Source organism: Ictidomys tridecemlineatus, chromosome 11, assembly GCF_052094955.1.
Source record: "Ictidomys tridecemlineatus isolate mIctTri1 chromosome 11, mIctTri1.hap1, whole genome shotgun sequence".
NCBI lineage: Eukaryota > Metazoa > Chordata > Mammalia > Rodentia > Sciuridae > Ictidomys > Ictidomys tridecemlineatus.
This window is the reverse complement of record NC_135487.1, coordinates 103,330,632-103,353,381: the sequence shown is the minus strand read 5'-3', so window position 1 is coordinate 103,353,381 and position 22,750 is coordinate 103,330,632. Positions and strand designations below refer to the sequence as shown.

Sequence of the window (22,750 nt, the reverse complement as noted above, 5' to 3'; positions counted from 1 at the left end):
AGCAGCCGGCCTCCAGAAAAACACCACTTTTTATTTCTTGGAAACAATAACTAAGCTTGGTAGAGTTTTATTTAAAATAAGAGTACATGGAATCTGATGGAGGGTCCAAAGGATTTCTTTGAAAGTAATGTTTTATGGACAGAGATTTGCAGCATCTGATCTACATGCTGAGGGGTCCCTTCCAGGGGCCTGGCAGTGGGAAGACTGCTGTTCAGAGTAAGAGCCCAGGGCCCCTTGCTTGGTTCCGTTCACCTGAGTACCTGTGCGCAGAGCAGACGCTTGCCCAGCAGGCTGTGTGGGGACAGAAATGGAGAGAGATGCCCGTTTCCTTTACTTAGGTGCTTTCAGTGCAAGGGGAGACCCGGCACACACTCCTGTGTGTGACCGCGGCCAGCCCAGCAGAGTGCACTGTAGCTGGCCAGATCAACTTGTGCAAAGGCAGTGCCCTGTGGGTGAGTAGAGGCCAGACAGCCCCTCTCCTAGGCTCTCCCTGGAGCAGGTTTGGACTGGCCCTGCCATTCTGCTTGATGGAATCCTTAGTCCCTTCCAGAGCAGATTCCAGTTTCTATTCCAGGTATGAGCATAGGCAACTGTCGGCTTTGTCCTTAAGGGACACTCAGTTCTTCACCTAGAGCTCTACACGGGGCCTCATCTGCCACCTGGTGGCTGAGCTGGAGGCCTCATGGACTTCCCCTCCCAGGATTCTGGGGGTCTCCCTCTCTCCACTGTTGCAAAGCCTCACCTCTCCTGGGTAGACCATAAGGTTCCTGAGTCCTCCAAGGGGGCTCATTTGTGTAGCACCAAGGCAACAGGGCCCTGAGCCTTTTCGGAGTCACCGACATTCCCAGTGGAAACACTGCCTGCCCAGGGAAAGGGGTAGGGCCCTGTTACAGGGAACTGATGGCTGAGAAGCAGAGATAGGTATTTTAGATGGTCTATATGTCCCCCAGAGACCCTGGCTGAGATGTCCCAGGGCCTCCCTTGTGAACATGTCCCAGCATTGCCTCCTTTGCCTCAGCTGCAAATATCACGTTCTACTTCGGGCAGGGCTGTCGACTTTCAGTGTAGGAAATATGGTAACTGTAGCCCCAGACACCAGCTGGAAGCAATTCTCCTGTTGGGTGACCCCTTGCTGCCTTTGTCTTGGCCCAGGACTGTGGCCTGTCAACCTCTACCCAAGAGTGTCCCTTCTGTCTCTGGCTTAGTGCCTTCCCCAGCCCTGGACTCACAATGCAGCTGGAAAAGCCAATGCCCCCCAGGCGGGGACACACGTAGTGCCACACACCAATGCTGCCGCGACGGATCCTTTGGCCCACAGCCAGCTCCAGGAAGAAGAGGGGGATGCCAATAATGATCAGCAGCACCAGGTAGGGCACCAGGTAGGCACCTGTGGAGAGAGAGGAGGGGTGTCAGAGGCTGTCTAGAGTACAAGGTCAGAATGAGAGAAGGTGTAGCGGCAGGGTCACCCAGTAATCACATCTCAGATCATCCACACACTGTCCCCAGTCCCAGGGCCCTTTCATGCCTGTGACCTACCTTACACTGGCTCATTCATACCCTGCTTCTCCTTGACTCCCCCAGCCTAAAATGCTAAGGGAGGAACATACGTATATCAATACTCCTGCTCACTAACTCAGAAACAGACAGAGGGAAGGACATCTCACTGCGTCTCGGGAACGCATGCGTCAAGTCATATGCAGACACATTCACCTTAGAAAATACTCTGTGGACATCTGTTCACACCCCTCCTGCCCACAGGTAAGGAACCCCAGATGGCATGGGCCCTGATCACTTGCCCCCAGTGGCCCTGCCTGCCCATATCTGAGCCAGATGCTGATGCAGCAGACTGGGCAGCTCCAGGGAAGCAGAAATTGGAAGCTCTCCAGGGAGGGGGGGGGTCTAACCAGCATCCTCATTAATCCACAGCTAATTGGGAGGAACAGAAGAGAAATTGGCTGTTCAGGAAAGCGTAGTCACGAGGATCATAAAGGATAGAATGAATCTTGCTAAAGATTCCAGATGATAAATGAATCTTGCTGTCCTAAACCTCACTGCAGACACAATCTCAATTCCAAGTGACAGGGCATTTAGCAGGAGAATTAAAGCCACGCCTGGACATGGACGAATGCACGCCACAGAGAGCTGTGCCAACAACACAGTCCTATTAGCAAACTGTCATCCAGGCCCTGCCTGTCTATCAAACAGTCTCAGGCCCGCCCTAGTCACCAAGGCCCTGATGGTCACCCAGTGCCTGTGAGCAGTCTCCAGATGTCCCCCAGCCTCACTGCTCTGCCCCTATCACATAATATCTCACATTCTCTCCTATATGTGCCAGATTTGCCAAGAAACACTGGGGACTGGGCACCAAACCTGGCACTTGGCAACAGTCAGCTGTGTACTGCGGGTCTACCCAGTGCCAAGCAGGAAAGTAGGGGGACAGTGGAGTAACAGAAGGCACAGACGCCATCCTTGGGGGAGCTCACAATCTGTGAGGGAGGTTGGGCTCTCAGCTGCACACGGGCAATGTCAGCACTGGTCACATGAAACCAACTGAGCAGTATGTATGTAGATATGAAGGAAGGGGCCGGGTTCTGGGGAGGCAACCCACCGAGTCATATACAATAGCACTGAATTCATCACCGTAGTGCACATAAATTCAACACGTCAAAAGCAGCCCCGTCATGGTGCTCAAAGGAGGAAGGGTCTGAAGGAATACAGGTATAGACCCCTGGGTCTGTCTAACTCAACTTCTTGGCCTTGGGTGGAAGGAAATGGAAGTAGAAAGAAGCAATCTGCTATAGGAAGGCAAAGGAAGATAGCCTTCCTGGTTTTTTATTTATATGCCGCAATATCCTTGAGAGGGACTAGACATGCAGGGAGATGGGTTTCAGAGTATTGGCATCTTCTACAGATGTTTCTTTCCTCTCCTCAACAGTGAACCTGCCTAAACCAGGTACTGGCCTCCTGCTGCTCAGGCCCCATCCACCTCAGTCAGGCAGGACACAGGGGGCTGACCTAGCTGCAGGGTTCTCCACCAGGCTGAGGCCCTGCTGACCAGAGTGCTCGAGGGGCTGTGTGAAGTCTAGGGGAGCTCAATTTGTAGTGTATCAGCTTTTGTTGAAATCATTGGAGAAGACAGTAGCACCCTCTTCCATCTCAGAAAACACAACCTGGGGACACAGTGGGTTTGCTTCCATGTTTCAGCAGCTTTCAGGAGCCTCCAGTCGGGACAGCTGGGAGCATTAGGAAATTGAGCAAAATGTGGACGGACTCCAGGCTCTCTGAGGCTCCCTGGATCGCTAGCAATCTATGTCTCAGTCTACACCCAGCTCCTTGGTTCTGGCAAACCCCAGGTTTCTTTCCAGAGCTTTAAAGACTACATTGGCCCTAACCCATTGAGCTCTGGATTAAGCAGGAGCCAAGTTCAGATCCTGGAGGCAGACCTCCCAGGCTTGAATCCTGGCTTTGCTACTTACTAGCTTGTAATTTGGGACAAATTACTTGATATCTTGTCATCCGTGTAAAAAGGATGGAAATATTAAATAGAAACATGAAAAATGGCTGATATTGGACCATTTTTTACTTATATAAATGCCATTTCATACACTTTGATGCTCTATCTATCACAGGGCTGTATTGTAAAGAGAAAATGAGTTACTTATCCACATTAAGCACTTAATAAACATTTGCCTCTTTCTCATAAAAATAAACAGAAAAGAGGCAAATTAAGAGGATGCAAAATAAAGAAATTGCTGGCATCTGGTGGAGCTAAGCAGAGTCCCAGAGTTTCCATCCAGAATTAAGCAAGGTTTGATTGAATCACCCATGTTTCAAAACCACCGAGTGCCAAGTCCAAGACCAAACACCTGTCTCCTCCCTAGGACCATGTGCTTCCTGCTCGACATTTAAGGTGACTTGTAAAACCTGTGAGAGGCAGGACAGTTAAAGGTGAGAAGGGATTGCCGGAGCTAGATAGGAAGGACAAATAAGGGCAGGAACATAGAACATAGAATGGGAGCTCAGAATCCTAAGAGTTGACCACACTTTTCTTCTGGGGGTGTTGATTGCTGACACTATGAACAGGCGATCTAGGTAAGAACACTGTCCTGAGAGAGTGCACTGTCCTGAGTGTGTGCACGTGCACACATGCAGTAGTCAGGGGGACTCTGGGATTCAGCACCAGGTATCCAGGCAGGGTTGATCATCTAAGCCAGCAAGGACAAGATTAGAGGTTCTGAGTAAGTCCCCAAATGCCAGCTGTGATCCAAAAATGTTTGGTGCTCCCAAGCTCTTCTCGGAGGAAAAGCATAAGGAAGTCAATACTTTTGTTTATATCTTGCTTTGAGCTGGTCTTATGTCAACATGGTGACCACATCAAAAGCTCTGATTGGCAGTTACTTATAGAAAAAAAAATCAAAAATGTCTTTCAAGGAAGGGAACCGTGTGGTGAATATACTCTACAGTGGAAGCCTCTGGCCTGACTCAGTCACATGAGCTCAGACGGGCAGTCTCACTCCCTCTCCTTCAATAGAAACTGGGAAGGAAGAGAAGACCCCAGGCAGACTTTGCCTTTTGAACCAGGCAGAGAATGTGTCCTCATGTCCTTGTGGAGAGGAGGGGAAGCCGCTGGATGGGGCTGCATTTCAGTGCTGGAGAAGCAATGCCTGGGGGCTTCTGCCCACCCTGGCATCTGGAAGTGGTGATGGTGGTCTGACCCCAGCAAGATCCTCAAGAGAAATTCACACAGGTACAGCATGAGGTCCCCTACAGGAGTGGGGCAGGTGGCAGCAGGTGCCATAAGCAGTACATAGGCTGGGGCTAGGTTTTTCAGGTTGAGTCCTAACTATGTCACAAGACCCTGAACAAACCACCTAAACAAGCTGTGTCTCAGTTTTGCAGTCTCTAAAGCAAGGATGATGATACAACTCCTTCCTCACATAAGATGGTTGGGAGGATTCCATGGTCGGACTTGTGAAAACGGTAATGTGGTTGTTTCAAGATGCTCAAATATCAGCAGTTTCAGGCCTAATAGCCAGTGTTTAGAAAATTCTTAGCACCTAGTAGGCATTTGAAAATAGTGGCCAACAGGTGCTCTTTATTATGGGTCGTGTAGTGTATAAAGCTCATTTAATCCTTCCACTCCCCTGTGAGGCAGGAGCCACTCTTCATTATTACCCCCATTTTACAGATGAGGCACAAAGAACTTAAGCAACTTGTACTAGGTCCCGGACTGGGATCTGAACCCAGGCAGTCTGCAGTCAGAGTACGCATTCTTATTTATCATCATGGCCTACAGCCTCTGGATAGCTATTAGCCACCGTTATGGCTATTCCTGGGAGTCACTCTGGAATCCTGAGTTGCCACCTTACATGGACTCCAGTTCTGCCTCCTTTTCACCCCTCAGCCCAGCCCATTCGCAGGGCACCTTGGTGCAAGCAGGGCAGCCTCTTACCTCCTCCATTTTTCTGGCACAGGTAGGGGAATCTCCAGATGTTGCCGAGGCCCACGGAGAAGCCGATCTGGGCCAGGATGTACTGCAGCTTGCTATTCCAGGCTGGTCGGTCCTCTGCGTCCAGCTCCTCCTCCGCTGCCTTCTGCTTGCCACCTGCCTCACCGGACACATTCAGTACACTCTGCTTATAGTCCACAGGCTCCTCAAGGGCCAGCAGGTCAGCCACTGACTCGGTGACATGTTCATTGCTGTGCTCACGTTGGGTCACCTTACTGTTCTTCGGCATGGGTGCCACCGGGGCCGTGCAGCCCTGCTCCCCAGCACACAGAGAAGGTGGGACTCAGCTGCTGTCAGCTCTTTCTCATCCAGGGACCTATGAAAACAGGAGAGCAGGAGAGGATTAACTGAGCACACCTGGGAGGTAGGGGGCCCAAAGCAGATTCAACCTGATCAACTCCCTGGAGCACACTCTGAGGCTGGTCGAGGGCCTCAAAGGTTGAGCTTGGCTCCCCTTCCCATCATGCCCCCATTGCAGAGTTCAAGGTCTGCATAAGAGAAAGGTAAACTTAATGGGGCAAAGTGGGCAAACCCATCCACTGAGCTGGAGTAAGGGGCCACCCATCATGCCACTGCCCTCTTCATACTGAAGAGTTGAGAGTATTCCAGATCCTTGGGAGACCCCTACAGCTTTCCCCCTTCCAGGCTGACCTACCTGTCTGGTATTCTATTGAGCTAAAACCACTTGGTAGGACCCAGGAAAACCAGTGTCTTCCTTTTCTAGGGTCTTTCTATTCAAAATAAAGTCCATGGACCAGTAGCATGACCCAGCGCTTGATAGAAATGCACAATCTCAACCCCACCCCAGACCTACTGAATCACTCTCTGCATTTTTACAGGATTCCCAGGTGATTCAGAGAAACATTAACATTCGCACCTCACCCCCACCAAAAAAAAAAAAAATGTAGTGCCCTCACAGTGGGGCCCCTGGGTGCTACCAAGGCACCTTCATTTCCTTGGCAGAAACAGCTGACCAGGCTCGGCTAAGGATTCTGGCACCAGAGACCTAGAAGTATTTGCTTGGTGCCAACAAATCCTGGGTCATTGCTCAACGCTGACATTATCTGAGGGCCACTGCAGCCAGGAGCCGGTTCTCCATCCTTCAGAGACAGTTTTACGGGCAGATAATGTCTGCACAACATGGGTGGGGAGGCAAAACCCTCCCCGGCTCCAGCAGGTCCTCATTTGTCATTCATGCCTTCCCTTAAAGAAATAGAGCACCAAGAAAATGAATCCTTGAAGAATTCTAACACCCGTTATATTTCAAGGCACCTCCTCATTAAGGGGAGGTTGGAGGATTTAAAATTAAACACACACACACACACACACACACACACACACACACACACACACACACCCCGGTCGGTAGTTGCCCTGCATCTTTCTAGGGATGTAAATTATCCAGCTCTGTAATTACTTTATTAAGAGAACGAGCTGTCCCTGGAAGCCGGGCTGGCTGCTTATTCTCCTCCTTCTACATCTGTGCCACCTGAATGGCACAGGCAAGGTTGCTGGGCAGCAGAAGGGCACAGAGGTACCCTTCCTGCTGGGCTAGACCCAGAATTCCTGGCTGACTCTAATCAAAACCTGACCTTTGAGGGAATCCAGCCAGCCAGGTCCTGCTACACATGTGGCGAAGCTGTGAGGCCCAGCAGGTGGGGATAAATGTCTATGCTGGTCCTTGGGATGGACTAGCCCTCCCCAGAGGCATGGATCATATTAGCAGGTGACACTTCCCTGCCTTCCTCACCCAAGGGCAAGAGTGAATCGTCAGCAATATGCCCTTCCACCCCGGGAACAGTCAGGGTCTTGGGCTTTGGAGGAACGGAGACACAGCCAGCCTGCCTGAAAGACCTCAGGATCCCCTTTAAAAAGCTCTCTACTGGGACTCCATTGTGGGTCATCTGAACATCCCATTGTATCCTAGAGGGTGCCCCAAAGTGGCACTTAGGTGTCTGTGAACCCTGTGGCCCGAAGCCTCCCTCCAGGGCTGCTGTGTTCCTCATGCTAGACAAATAAAGAGTTATAAAGGGATTTTATGCAATAGGAGGCCTGTGTTCTGGCCTAGGATGTCAGTTTGAACCCCACCCTGACCCCACCCAGGAGGTCCCTGTCCCCAGGGTGCTCAAATAGAAACCATATGCAATGGCTGCTTCTCTGGGCACTGCATCCTCCTCCTGAGCTCACATGGAGAGCTTTTATTAAAGACTGGAGCTGAGGCACAGGGTGAGGGTCCCTCTGGAGACTGCAGGCGTGGGTGGGGGTGCCTTGGCTCCGAGCCTCTCTCTCGCTATTCTGCCTACAACAGGATTTGATCAGAACAATCTGCAATGCATTAGGTCTGATTTAATGATCATCAAGCCGCAGCTGGAAAAAAAAGCAAGGGAGAGTCCCCCCAGTCTGCAGAATTCATCCTGATGCTGGCCAATTGAAACACACATTTCCCCATAAATAGCCTGGTGAGTGGCAGTTCGGTCACCAACATGAGCAAGGGTTGGATGGGAAAAAAGCATCCTTTTAAGCTAAGAGGACTCAAGGACAAAGTTAGCACATTCTGGGAAAGTCAGAGAAGGACACTGAAAGCAGCATCCGGGCAACCACAGGTCCACACTTCATGCTGTCTAAGCTTCCTCCTTTTCCCCACGATGTCACGGAGGTGTCTGAGCATCCTGCACTGCCGGATGGGGGCCTAGGGAATCCCTGTGTCATCAGATTTGCAAGATGCAAAGTGCTGATGTGAACCTGCAAGCTGAGGTTCTGGGTTTTAATCACAGTTGGGAAGTGCCTGGTGACTGTGACTATGCCCAAGCAGCAGCAGAGCCAGATTCTGAGAAATAAAAGCTTGAGGAATCCTAGCAATTCCCCCACTTTATATATATGGCCCAGAGAGAAAAGGAGAATAATGGCTCAGAACTACTCAGGTCCTCCTGACACCCTGATCAGAGTCTCATCCGGGGAGTTTCACCTACTGAGTTGGGCTCAGTAAAGACGGAAACAGAGAGAGGGCAGATGGGTGTGAGGGTTTAGGGCAAGGACTTTGAAGTCAGACAGGCTAGGTTTTGAGAGTTCCCATTCATTCATTCACTCACTCACTTGCTCACCCAAGTGACTCCCATATACCATGATCTTTCTAGGGGCAAGGGATACAGCAGTGAACAAAAAAGGCCATGTGTCCCTCTTGTGGAGTTCACAAGAGAGCCAGAAACTAAGAAATAAATGTCAAACATAACGGCCAGGGGTGATGTGTGCTCCACAGAGAAATAGCAAGGAGGAGTGGGGGAACTGGCAGGCTGTTCCTTTAGGCTGGGAGTGGGGAGGCCTGGAAAGGCCTCTGGTGACATTGGAGCAGAGGCCTTAATGACAGGAAAGCGCATTGGCTGAGAAAAGAGCCTACTGGAAGGAAGCAGTATAAGGAATTCCAGGAACAGCAAGGTGGCCGGAGTCACCAGAAGGGAGCGGCAGGGAGGGCTGGCCCCTGGAGACCTTGGCCACACACTAGCTGTGTGCTCTTTGGACAAGGCACAAATCATGGGAGCATCAGTCTCCTTGTGAGGAAAACAATTACATCTAATGACAGTTCCCTGCTCTCTCTCAGGGAAGGCTGCTGAGAGGAGCCAGTGAGTTACCACAACTGAGCGCCTGGCATACAGCTTGGCACACGGGGGAGGATCCAAAGGGTAGAGGCTGCTGCCTGGAGGCCTGGCATTATTTACCTTTATCCATTTAAAATATGTAAGTGCCCATATTTACATCTGGTCACAGAAATCCCCGATCCCTCTTAAGGAAGGGCCAAGGTGACGTGGGAGTGAAGACAGGAGGTATACAGAAGCATTTTTCCTCAACCTCAGAAACGTCTACTTGGGTTAGCAAGAACTGGCTTCCTCCTGGGGCTGCTGGCCAGCACCTTACAAAGCCCTGCCACTCACCATACCCCAGTGGACGGAGGATCGAGGTACAGGGCACATGGAAAAGACTGGCAATAAAATGTAAATAAAAATAAGGCCTCAAGTGATAAGTTGGGCATTACTATTAATAATAAAAATACAGTTCAGACATGATATCTGTAATCACTTGAAACCACATAACATTTTCTTTCTTTCTCAAGGTACCAGTGATGGAAACCAGGGGTACTTAACCACTAAGTCACCACTCCAGCTCTTTTTATTTTATTTTTTTTTTACTTTGAGACAGGGCCTCACTAAATTGCTGAGGCTGGTCTTGAATTTTTAATCCTCCTACCTCAGCCTCCCAAGCCCCTCAGATTACAGGTGTGTGCCCTCATGCCTGGTCCACTTAACATTTTTACATGTTCTACTGGTACAGTGTAGAGCAGTGATCCCGCTCATCAATTGTTCAATCTGGGTTTAAATCCCAGCTTCACTCCATATCAAGTGCTTAGTTTCAGTTTCCTCACCTGTCCCAGGAGCTCCAAGTGCCCCCTAGGGCTGAGAGGAGGGTAAATTGTGCAGGTCCTAGGGACCCCCAGGGGTCTCTCACAAATGCTGCCTCTTCCTGGGCTGTCGCTGGATTCACACTGCCACTGCTCCCAGGGAATTAAGCTGGCAGCTGCCTTCACTCCAGGTGACAGATGGGGGTGCCAAGACCAGGACAGTGCAGACTGTGGTGCTCAGCACCCAGGTTTCCCTGCTTCTGGACTCTCTCCATGCCCCAAGCTGAAAGGCTTCTTTAAAGGGGAAGTGGAGGCAGCAGAGACTTGGAATAACACTCCCTCTCCCCAAACCTCACTCCTGGTCCTCTGAAGCCTGGAATCCACGTGCTAGTGAAAGAACAGCTTCCAGATCTTTTGGAAAGAGCATCCAACCAATAACCCCAAAGTATAGCCTGGGACAAGCACAAGCCTTGCCTTTGCATCCCATAGAGCCAGCCACAATTCAGGCATCAACCAGCTCTGCAGACTGGTACCACTGCCCTGACCTCCCTGGACCTCCATTTCCCTGTGTGTAAAATGGGTCAGTCTGGATGACATCTAAGGCCCCTTTCAGCTCCAGTATATATCCAGCAAGTGCCCCTCCTGCATGTGGGCATGAGCAAGGCATCTCCTGCCTCTGGCACCAGGTGACGCAGACTCACAGTACGTCTGTCCTGCCCCCTCTGTCAGCTGAGAGCAGGCTGGAGCATCGTGAAGATGTGCTGACAATCAGCCCAACCGTATTCTCATTATCCCCCTGTAGTAGCTGAGGTGGGTTGTAAAGTTGCGCTCACGAGCCACACGTCAGATGATGGAGGTGCATGGTACTCTCTGAAAGGAACGCCTCCATTATCTAAAGCACGATGCAGAGGGGCTTGAGTGCTGAGCAGGTCCTCAGTGCCAGCTTGTCACTTAGCAACCATGCGGCTTCCAGCTCAGAATAGCTCATGTGAGAGAAGCAGGACTGAGCAGTGAACTGTGAGTCTTCTTCAAAGAGAAAAAAATAGCGCGACTAGGAGGCAGACAGGTAAAAATATCTCCTGCCAGAGCACTGACGGCTTCACCACAATTTTTCAAACAGGGCATCTGGCCATGAGCTCATCCGGGGCCACACCTACACCCCCTCCCTACCCTGCAGCACCTGGAGAAGGGGGAACGGGTGTCCTTCCAGGAGGCTAAAGTCAGCCACTCTGAGCACCCGCTTCTAGTTCTGGAGTGTCTCTTGCTCGGGAAGGCTGTATCGGGTCACCTAAGGGACAAACTCCCCAAGGGAACTCAGTGGGGAAACTGCCATCTTTGGGGAAGCAAGCAGTCAATTTGACCCCAGACCCCATGGCACCCACTTCACTCAGCCCCACAGTGTACCCAGCTCTGTCACCTTCAGCTCTGTGGCACTAGAAAGAGTGTTGTGACCCAGCACAGCCTCAAATAGGTGAGACAAACTGGAAGCAATGGGAGAAGGCCCAGCTCCCAGGCCTCAAGGTCCTGTTCAAGATTATCTGGCGGTGAGAGGCGACCCTGGCCAGGTTGCCTTCCGTCGGAGTGCCTGGCAGCTTCCTGATTTCCATGTGTCAAGCAGTTGTAGCCCCAACAGCTTTTCTAATTACCTCCGAGCCTCTGGGCTTCCACTGAGGTTAAACTGTTATCAGAGACACAAATTGTCCTCCAAATTATTTTAATTGTTTTATGGAAACCTCTGACGGTCACCTGGGCAAACAACTCCTGATAAGACCTGGCCACGGCTTGGCAACTGCTCTCCCTTCTTTCTCTCCCAGGGCACACAGGCAGAGACCCCACCATTCTCAGTCTCCCCCACCTTCACCCCCATCCGAGTGTCGTAATGTCCTGCCAGGTGTTCAGCTCTGCCCTGTTCCCACCTCTCCTGCTCTGCTTCAGAACTTCTCTTCTGCTAGACACTCATTGCGGGCTCCCAACTCACTTCTCCCTCCCACATGTCGCCTTCAGAGACATCTCCTGGAAATACCATGTCGCCCCACTCCCACTGCCTACTGAAGAGAGCCCAGGCCTCTCTCCCAGACATTTGCCCCCCTGCAGGACTTCCCTGGCTTCCACTTCCTACCAGCTCATTCTACTCCATCTGCATAAGCCCTCCCCCCCTCTGCCTCCCGAAGTCTTCTGGGTCCAAGGCCTCAACACCTTTTGCAATTCTCTGAGTAAGCACTGACGTCTTTTTTTGCTGCCCTTCTCAGTACACTCCTCGTGAGACCGTTTTATGCTTTCACCATCTGGCTTTCTGAAATAACCAGTTGTTAATGTGCCTGATTCTTTTTTTCCAAACAGGAAGTTCCATGAAGGCAGGAACCCAGGTGTGCCAACTTCATGTCTGCTCTTCACTACTCCCTGCCCAGCCAGCGCCTGGCATGCGCAGGTTATCCTACCAATTTCTGGGGGCAGAATAGGGTACTTAACAGATGTTCTGGATCCCTGACTCCCCATCCTGAGAACAACCTGCTTCGCGTGTTGACATCCTAAGAGCAGCCTTCACCTTTGAAACCAAGAGGCATGGGTACAAAGTAAACAGAGCTGACCAGAGAGACATTTAGACTGACTAGAAGTCTGCATTTTGACCCAGTCAGGGGGACTCTAATCAAGTGCAGCTCTCAACCCATGTGGGGAGGACCCCAGGACTTGGAAGCCAGCTTTCTGTTCCTTATTCCATTGTGAAATAAGGAACATCATTTATTTACCAACTGCATCTGGTTACCACATGGATGGAAGGAGGAGGAAAGAAAAGCTTTGGGGGAAAATCAAATAAACAGGCTGGCAATTTTCTGACTCCATTTCACCGATTTGTCCGGTTTGTGTTTGGGTCTCCCGTTTCATATCACAATTGACAAGGCCAGATTCTGGTGTCTTTCTGTTATAGGTGTTCAATAAATAGGATAAGAGTGAATTAAATGAGTGCATGAATACATGGACACATTTTGAATGCCCCCAATTTTCTACCGTCTGAGGTATTTTTCCAGCTTCTGATCTTTCCCATATTCTAATGTAACAGTCTGATCCCAAGAGCATGACCCAAGTGACAGTTTAAAAGCTAAGGTACTCCACAAAGCCTGGCCATCATTCAATGATTTTTTTTTTCTTCTTTTTAAAAGGAGGCAGTATTTATACTTCAACTTTCCCCCTCTGTAGACAGGAACCATTCTCATCGCAAAAAAAAAAAAAAAAAAAAAAATCAGTTTTGGATAAGACAGTCTAGCACGGAGCACGGGACTGGTGGGACCGTTTCCAACAACCAATCAGGTCAAGGAGCTGAGGGGACCTTCCAAAGCCCCCTTCTCACCTCCAGGTTGCATTTGTGGAATATGCTCTTTGCCCTGGGTATTTTGTTTTCTTAGCTAAGAGAAAAAAAAGAAGCAGGAAGAGGGGCAGATGGTCCAGAGGGGGAAGAACTGGCACTGGAAAGCGTGGGCGTGGCCAGTGCAAACAAGATCTTTTGGTTCCTTTTTACCGTTTTGTGCCACGGGGGAAAGCGTGCTCAGTAGGTAAGCAAGGGCAGCCCGGCACACCCCGCCCCCACGGGCTGTTCTTCTACTAGAATTCAGGTGCTGAGCAATCTACTGAAGGCAGAGTGGGATGTAGCAAGAAAAAGGGTGACAACAGCAGCATACAGGCCACACTGCTGGAATGCCACCTCTGGGGCAGCCCCTGGGCGGAGAGCCTTACTTCTAGGATCTCCTTTAATCTGGCCAGTAATGGCCACAGGTGAGGACCACTGACACTCCCAATTTGCACATAAAAAAGTGGAGGCTCCGAGGGATTAATCTGCCTCTATTTCATTGAACTCAAGATCCTTGATTGCGGCACTTGCTTGAGCTTACCAGAACTAATGGAAGGTTTTTCACTCAAGTAGGTCACCCCTGTCACAGACCAACTGCCATTTTGAAACGGCGATCAATTACAATCATGTCCTGTTTTGTCTTGTTGTTTTCTTTCTTTGCAGTACTGGAGATTTTCCCTGGGTTACTGCCTCTGAATTCCACCCCCAGCCCTTTTTATTTTTGATTTTGAGACAAGGTCTCACAAAGTTGCCCAGTCTGGCCTTGAACTTCCAATACTCATGCCTCAATCTTCTGCGTAGCTGGAATTACAAGCCTGTACCAGACTCCCATATCCTGATTCTAAGACATGGTAATGTGCAAAAATATGTATCTTGGAATCTCCACTTAGACAACTTGTCCATAGGCACAAGATCAAAACTAGAAGCGTCTGGTTTGCCACTGACACAGTCTGACTCTAGAACGTGACTTCCAATCTCACAGCTGTCCTAGGAAGATCACAGGGTTTAGGGCCAGGAAAACCTAAATTTGAGTCCTGCTCTGCCATTTCCCAGCTGGGAGTCTTTGGGAAGGTATACAACTTCTCTTGCTTTCAGCTTCTGGACCTGAAAAGATGGGGGATAAAGGCTGCTATCTCATGAATATAAAATGAGACAAACATAAAGGTTGTGCTCAACCAAGGCCAGACACTCCTGAGACCAGCACCAGCTGCCCCCTGAAAATGAGAGCAAACTAGGAAGGAATAAAGGCACATTGCCCCCTCACCTTGTCCCACAATGCCCTGGAACCCACATGGAGCACACTCCCAGGAGCTGGTGGGCTGGTGGGAACACAGGTGCTCAGTACTCCAAGTAACGTCCCACTTCTTGGACCGGAAGCAGAAAGAAGCCCAGACTCCTATCAATGACAGGCACTGCTGAAATATGGATTTTTACACATTCTTCTCTCTCCCCCTTCTTTTCTTTTACTTCAACAAATATTTACTGCATATTATGTGCCAGGACCTGTTCTAGTGCAGCAGAGAACAGAGTGAACTATGTTTCTGCCCTGTGGGATTTATATTCTAGTGCAGAGGGACAAATAAAAATCAAATACATAATTTATAATGTGTTTATAGACATCTGTCTGTAGCGCATACAAATGCATCGAATATATAACAGGATGATGGGATGGAGTAGGGCAGGGGTGCTATGAGACATGGTGGGGGGGGGTAAGGAAGCACACTTTGATCAGGTGACATGATGGAAGAGAGTAAGAGAATGAGCCACGTGGACAACCCAGGACAGCCATCAGGGTGGAGGCAACAAACAGTGCAGAGGCCTGCGCATGCTTGGTGAGTGCAAGGCCTAGAAAGAAGGGCCACATGCCTACAGCACCCTGAGCCAGGGAAGACAGGAGGCACTGAGACAGGAAGACAGCAAGTGTCCCCAGCAGGCAGGACTCAGGCCGTGGAAAGCAGTTCGGGTTTCCTTTGGGGACTAAAGGGAAGCTCATGGAGATTTTCAGCAGACATGTGACGTGTTCCAAATAACATATTGTATTTTTTAGTGTTTAAGGCCCAACTCTTTTAAAAGGGATTGCTGGCTGCGTGTAGGACAAAAGTGAGGAAACTGAAGACAGGTCAGAGACAGTGGTCGCCTGGGTCAGGCTGCTGGGTGAGGTTTAGGTTTTAAAGAGAAAGGAAAACCCAACCCTAGGGGTCAAAGGGCATATCCAGTCCCTGGCAGGGAGGGAGACCCATGAGAGTATACTGATTTGAAAAAAAAAAAAAGAAAAAATGTAAAATTAGATGTGAAAAATGAAGTTCAGGAGCAATGAGTGTGGGCCTCACTCCCTTCTTTCCTGATCCATGGAGTCCACCATTATAGGCCACGTGGGGGGCTCAAGGGGGTACCAAATGGGTCCTCCTAGCATCTGCCCAGTCCTCTGATCTGCATTTTCTTAAAGTCTCTTCTTGCTTTTGTCCAAGAGAGAGAGACAGAAGGAACAAGGGTGTCCAATTACCAGAGATACCCAACAGCCAAGTAAGAGCCCTTGAAGGAATAGTGATCAGAAACCCTTAATTACAGTCCCCACATGATGTCTCCTTCCTGAGAATGAGAGGGTTTGTGTCTCTTTCCTCACCAGCCTTCAGTGCAGCTTTGTGGAATGCTGGGCAGGAAAGCAGCCCTGTTGGGAACAATCACAGTGAAGAACTACTATGCCTACAGACCTTATTTAGCCTCTCAACAACTGGAGACAATACGGAATTCTTGTATTAGAAATGAAAAAGTTTAGGCTAATAGAAACTATTAATGCACAGGATGACCCAGCCATGAATGGAAAAGTGAGGTTTCAAACTGTGACCTACCACCCTGTAGCCCGTATTCTTTCTGATATACGAGTGCTTTCCAATCTTTTGCATGTCATGATACACAAAGAAAATAATAGGGGCTGGGACTGTGGCTCAGCAGGCAGGAGCCCTGGGTTCGATCCTCAGCACCACATAAAAATAAATAAACGAAATAGAGAGATGTATCCAGCTACAACTAAAAAATATATAAATATTTTTTTAAAAAAAGAAAATAATAATATGGCATACAGGGGTCAATGTGCCATACTTAGGAGGCTCTACCACCCTAGGCCAATCCAGGCTACCCCAAGGGATGCATGCATTGTGATTTCTGAGCTACATGATTCCCCTTTGTGGAACTGGTTGAGAATGACTGTGATGTACCTTGCTACCTTGCAGAATGATATACCCAAATCTCTCTCAAAAAGTCAACAGTAGAACAAGCCCATCTACCACCATTTATTCCTGAGGTCAGAAGTTTCCTCACTTGGTGAGGCCCTTTTCCAAAACTAAGAAAATAATTCTTTCTGAATTAGTCAAATAGAGTCCCTAAATTACTAGCTAATGGACCCTAAATTACTGCCAGTGGTGTGGCAGGACCGTGGACAGCGCCTGCTGGACACTCTGGGATCCAGTCCAGGTTGCTCAAGACAGGAACATTTGCTCTCTTTCCCTTAGATCTTGGGAAGAGAAGGTCTATGTTCTCATTGAATACTCACCTGGTGGCACCTGCTGGAACTACCCCACCAGGTGATGTTCACATCCTTCTTACAAGGTAGCTTTGGTAAACAGTGCTCCTGCTCTGTGCATAGCTCAAACCCTTAAAACCATAAGGGTTCAGGAGTCTTAAAAATAAAGAGAAAATGTAACTGGTAGGATTTGGGGGGTGTGGATCAATGAATTCTATTTGCAAACAAAATAATAAGTGGTAAATTCATGGTGCACAGAACCCAGGAGAAATTCTAATTAAATCAGTAATGAGAAATGATGGAGTAGAGTAAGAGGTGATTCATTACCTTTAGATGAACTGCTGGGTGGGCTCTAGATGGCAGCATGGTGGCTCTGTGGGACAAGTACAGATGAGGAGGTAACCCCAGGGCCTGAGAGATGAACATTTGCTCCTCTGGCCCTAAGGTGGGCCTTTCTTCCACTCCACAAAAGCCATAGGACAAAAAACTAGTTGGGGACTCTGGTGACCTAAGACTCACCTAATCCAGAATTATTTTCTAACAAAACATTCCTGGCTCTGAACGTGAGAATAATTTAGTACAATAATTCACATTGCATCTAAGTGTGTTTTCTTTGTTTATGTTGTTTCTTTTTTTTTTAAATCAGTGGGGGTTCAACTACTGAGCCACATTCCCAGCTCTTTATTTTCCATTTTGAGACAGGGTCTCGCTAAGTTGCTTAGGGCCTTGCTAAATTGCTGAAGCTGGCCTTAAACTCACGATCCTCCTGCCTCAGCTTCCTGAGCCGCTGGGATTACAGGCATGTGCCATCATGCCTGGCTGAGCTTATGATTTCACAAATGAGTTTTCTGTACAGAGTGAATATCTAATTATATATTTTGAAGTAGCTAGATTTACCCACAGATGAACATTTTAATTTTTAAAAAGTTGCTCATGGGAGGAAAAGAAGAAAAAAAAAGAATTATGAAAGGATCACACCTCCACAAAATGGCTGCCTCTGAAGCAAGGGCTTCTGGGAAGTCCTCTTTGTCCACTGGGGGGTGGGGGAGCACTAATGCTTACAATCCAGTTATCCACCCTCCCTTACAGGAACTTCTCCACAGAGATCTCCAGTGGCTTGGAGATGGCAGACGGGCTGCGCCTCCAGAGATGGCGATTTCTCAGAGAGAGAAGAGACAGACAGGCAGGAAGAATCAGATTCCAGGTTTCCCAGAACAGCCAAGAACACAAGTGGCAGAGGCCTAGGGGTAAAGAGAGGGGCTCTCCATGGGACAAGGCCAGGAAGCAAGGAGCATCCCTCTCAGCAGCCCTTGCCAGCAGCTGCTGTCAATCACCCTGAGTCCTAGCAGTTTTGCTGTGGGTCTGGGGCCTCATCCGACACTGCTGAGACTCCCTGGCACACTGTCTGGCACAGAAACCTGACCCACAGAGCTCCCGCCAGCCACTGGCGTCCTTGATTCTGCAGATGCAGGAAATTCTCAGGGCAGCATTCAACCAGCTCTGACTCTTCTCCCCCTGCTCCAGGAACCAACCCCTGACTCGGACACAAAGTCCAAGGAATGAAGTCAGAAAGAGAAAGACAGAGACAGGACAGAAAGTGCCAAGATGGAGCTGGGGATTTCTTTGTGTATTCCAGACCACCTGGAACCAAACATCATATTCCCCAAACCTTGGAAATTTGGATTTGTTCTTTTTTTTTTTTTCTTTTACCAGTTTCCCACTGTAGAGGCCCGTTTGCCTCTTTTCAGGACACTAGGATGAAGAACCGAACCCACAGGTTCAGACAGCCTCATTTGGTTGGGTAAATGCTTCGACTGTCAGCAAACACTTATAAAGCGCTTATTGAGAAAACATCACACAGTCGTTAAGAGCATTAAGTTTAAAAATCTAACAGACCTGAATACCAGTTTCAGGTTGCTGCTCACTACCTGTGCAACCTTGAGCAAATTACTTAACTTCTCTGAACCTCACATTCCACATCTATAAACTGCAGATAGCAATATCGGTCTCCTGGGATTGTAGTGAAGATTAAACAAGAAACAAGATAGTCTGTGAATAAAGCACTTAGCACAGCACAGAAGCCTCAATAAAAAAAACGGGATATTATCGCTGCACGAGCTGTGAGAATCCAGAGCTGCACTAGCCCCTATTAAAGTACACAAAGGGGGCATTTTGCCACAGAACACCGTCCTGGGCAGCAGCACTCTAGCAATCTGGGACTGGAACTCTGGTAGCCTGAGACATCATTTGAAGGAAGCTGGCCTAGGGTCTAAGATGTCAGGGATTTTTCCTACCCTGATGCTCCAGATGTTTGTCTGTGAATATTTCCTGCAGGCCAGCCTGGGAGCAAGTGATAACTCATACTTTGTCTAGGGAAAAAAAAAAAAAAAAAAAGCTCTAATCCACCTTCCCTTTAAACTCTTCTGCTGCTTATCTTAGCAGTTTTAAAGGGATTAATGATGAATTGTCCTGCTGCAGCAAAGCTGGACAGGAAGAATATAAGGAGAGAGAGGATGCCCAGGCAGAAAGAAGCTGCAGCTCCAGAATCTTCTCATCTCTGTCTTCATCAGCCTTGGAATATGCTCCCAGGTTCAATGAGGAGGGCATTGGCTCCAGGGTGAATGGTGAATGCAACACACACACACACACACACACACATACACACACACACACACACACACACACACACACACACACTCTTCCAGTCTCAGACTGGAGTCCCCTGGGTCGGCATGGCCTCATTCTTGCTGTACTGAGTAAGGGTCCTCTAGCAACCTTCAGTTTTGAGGTGCACACACTTTAGCTCAGCCGCAAGTCTACATGCACTACAGAGGGAAGAAGCAGGGGGCCCAGGGTCCTTCAGGAAAGTAGGAGACCCAGTCTTCCCTTTGCTGTCCAGGAAAGGCCAGCCTCGCCTCTCCCTAACACTTCCCTTGCACCTGCCAACTCTTTTATGGATAGGACAAGTGGGAAGAGGGATGGCAAAACTGGCTCAAGAAGGTGGGGCCCCTGAAGTCCACCCAGCAAGTGCCACAGCTTGGGACCAGGCCACAGTCATGAGCAATCCCAAAGAGGCAAAGTGTGTCCTGGAGTCTCACCTTGGAGCGATTGCAAGTGGTCATAGGCACCCAGAAGATTCAGTACAGCTGTACTTCCACACTCCAACACTTACTCCGCCTTCCATATACCCCTATTTTGCACTCAAGGGCAGAGGTAGAAAGAAATAGTCTCCTATGATTAAGATCCATAAGGTAAGGAGAAGAGAACTAACATCTATCGAGCATCCACTATCTGTCCAGCACTGGGCTCAAAATAAGCCTGCAGAAAAGGTATCATAGTGGGCTGGGAATATAGCTCCATTGGTAGAGTGCCTTCCTTGCATGCACAAAGCCCTGGGTTCAATTCCCAGCATCACCAAAGGAAAAGAAAAGCTACCAAAGGCACCCCGCTTTACAAGTGAGGAAATAGAGGCTTCAGAAGTAAAGTGACTTGCCCAAGGTCACTCTGCTAGCACATGGCAGAGCACTGGGCCCAGCTGTGACCACCACAACAAGGCCTCCCCCTAGATTTCCCCTCAAAATCACTTCCCAACCTGGTCCTGTTCACCCTCTCCCATGGGCGGGAGTTCCGGGGTTCTTGCCTAGCAGCCAGGCAGCCTGAGCTCTACTCAGTTGAGGACTTGCCCATCTTTAGCCAGTGGCTCCAAAACACTTGGGGCTCAGGCCATTCCTGCTCACGAGTCCTGTTAAAGAACTTCATTGAACTCACAGCAGCTGACACACGACTCTGTATGACTCAGACCAAACAAACTCCCTCCAATCAGAGCTGGTGGGCACGATTTGCCTCCTGCATTGAGTCACCCACCAGGCTGAGCTGCAGGGATTTGCTGAAACTCAACCACCTACTTAGCCACAGCTGTTCCATTAGAGAAAAAGCCCGGCAGAAGAGATAGAGCCTCTGATCGCCCCATGGATGGGCCATGGCCAAGGACAACCAGGTGTGACCGCAAAGCCCTTCCAGCCCAGGAGATAGACCCACCATTCGCTGCCATGAGATAATGTAAGCTCAGTGTGAGGCATAAGAGGCCCCACTGTTCACCTCCTTTTTCTCCAGACAGTGATCGGCACACCCAGCAAAGCCTAACAGACACTAAAGTCTTGATTGAATTTTTTTTTTTTTGAGCCACTACAAGATTTTCTCAGTTCCTGGAAGTTTCCTGTTAACAAGGGCAGTGCCTTCAAAAGAATCTTCCAACTCTACCCCACTCCTGCATCTCCCCAACCCAACCCCACCTGCCTCCTGATCACAGCTAAACTGCCCCAAATGTAGCTTTGATTAGAAATTTCCTAAAACAAAAGGCCTATTAATATATTTCTCAAAAATAAGAAAGATGAATAGGAGCAAATTCAAAAAAGAAGTACACACTTGACAGCGACAGGGTGACTGGCTTCAGGACTTCTGAACTTGGAGCCCTCACAAGGTTGTTTGGGCTTTAAAAGGAAACATCCGGCTTCCTTCCAAGGCGGCCTCGCCCCTGGGGGAGCGGCCCTCCCCGGACTACCGCAAACATCCTTTCGGAGCACCGCGCACAGGTATAAATATGACAGAAGCCATTCTCCGAGTAAGGCGCCCCCTCCAGATCCGGCCGGCACCCGGTGTATGTCCCCTATTTCTGCCTTTCTGCTCCAAGATGCGCTTTGCTAGAGGGAGGAAGGGCTCCCCTCTAGTTCGGAACGGCGAGGACCGGCCCGAGGACTGGGAATTAAATATTCACATCGGGCGTGAGCGCTCTGCTCCTCTTGCCAATGTTACTGTCAAGGTCACGGGCCCGAGGCCCAGTGGCTGGGGCCGGGGTCCCCAGGAGTGCAGGAGCCTTCCGGCGGAATTGCGCCCTGGGCGCGCAGCTCTAGGCGGCGGGACCCGCCAGGCTGGCCTCCTCCCTGGTCCTCAGCGGGCGCTTGCCCCTGCAGCTCTGCCAAATTACCTCCGGAGTTCTGGGGGCCTTCTGAGCCCCAGAAGCTGAAGCCCAATGTCCAACCCCTACGTGCGCTGCTGGACACCCTTGATGCGCCGGACTATCGGGGACCGGGGGCTCCGTCGCCAGGCAACCACGGCTGGAGCAGCGGGAGGAGCCCGGCGCTAGCACTGGGTCCGGCGGACACCGGGGTACAGCCGCCTCGCACCTCGGTCCACAGGCCTTCCTGCCCGGGGCGGGGCCAGAATAGGCAAAGTTGCGGCGCCTGGTCGGATGAAGCCAGGCGGGGCGCGGCCGGCGACTCACCTGTCCCGCGTGGGCCGTCGCACTGACTCGGCCCTGCACGCCGGCCGAGTAGCTGCGGTCCCTGACCGATCAAGGGTGCAAAGTCTCTCCTACGGGCCGCCCAAGTCTGATGGCGACAGGCCGGGTCCGGGGCTGGAGGGGCCCCAGGGCGGCGCGCCGGCGCACGCGACTCCGCTAGCTCCTCGCTCCCTCCTTCGCAGCCAGTCCCGATCCCTCTCCCGCCCTCCGCGCGCTCAGGGATGTGAGGAGCGGCCTGGGGACCCGGGTCCCCCGGGAGAAGGGGGCGCGAGGGGCTGCGAAGGCCGGGATTGAGTGCCGCCCTCCCCGCGCCCTGGCCGCGCCGGCTCTGCGGAGCGGAACGGAGCTGGGCGGAGCGCAGCGTGCACTGTTCCCTCGCTTTCCGAAAGGCCACCCTGGCGGCGGGGCGCCGTGACGCAGGCTTGACTCACGCGCGGGCCCGCGTCAATGCGAGGCTCTCGGGCCGCGAGCGAGGCTCTGATGGCCGACGCAGGCGGAGCGGGTAGGCGGAGAGCGGGAAAGGGGGTTGCAGGGCCGCAGCCTCGTGAAGCCCCTGGTTGGGGGACCCAGCCCCTGGTGCTCTCACCGGGGCTTCAAAATGATCCAAGTCCTCCAGAAAAGACTCACCTTTTTGGATCTTCCTTCATAAACTCAATCCCACCCAAAGTGGTTCTTGCTTCTTAGATGGT

General features: G+C 50.4%; 1 protein-coding gene across 3 annotated transcripts in view; it reads right to left on the bottom strand.

The window, feature by feature from the left end:
• Slc6a17 (solute carrier family 6 member 17) overlaps positions 1-22,462 on the bottom strand; it is a 49,224-nt gene extending 26,762 nt beyond the window's left edge. Inside the window, exons 1-3 of one of the 3 annotated variants that reach the window (XM_078026968.1) lie at positions 22,044-22,462; positions 5,453-5,825; positions 1,230-1,387 (exon numbers count right to left, since the gene is read on the bottom strand). In XM_078026968.1, coding sequence (XP_077883094.1) covers positions 1,230-1,387; positions 5,453-5,738 — 444 coding nt within the window. In that variant the 5' untranslated portion in view covers positions 5,739-5,825; positions 22,044-22,462. Of the gene's footprint in view, positions 1-1,229; positions 1,388-5,452; positions 5,826-21,187; positions 21,207-21,746; positions 21,919-22,043 lie in introns of those variants that run through there. The other 2 variants (XM_005338114.5, XM_040287423.2) reach the window with 2 other exon arrangements.
• Positions 22,463-22,750: the final 288 nt, after the last annotated feature.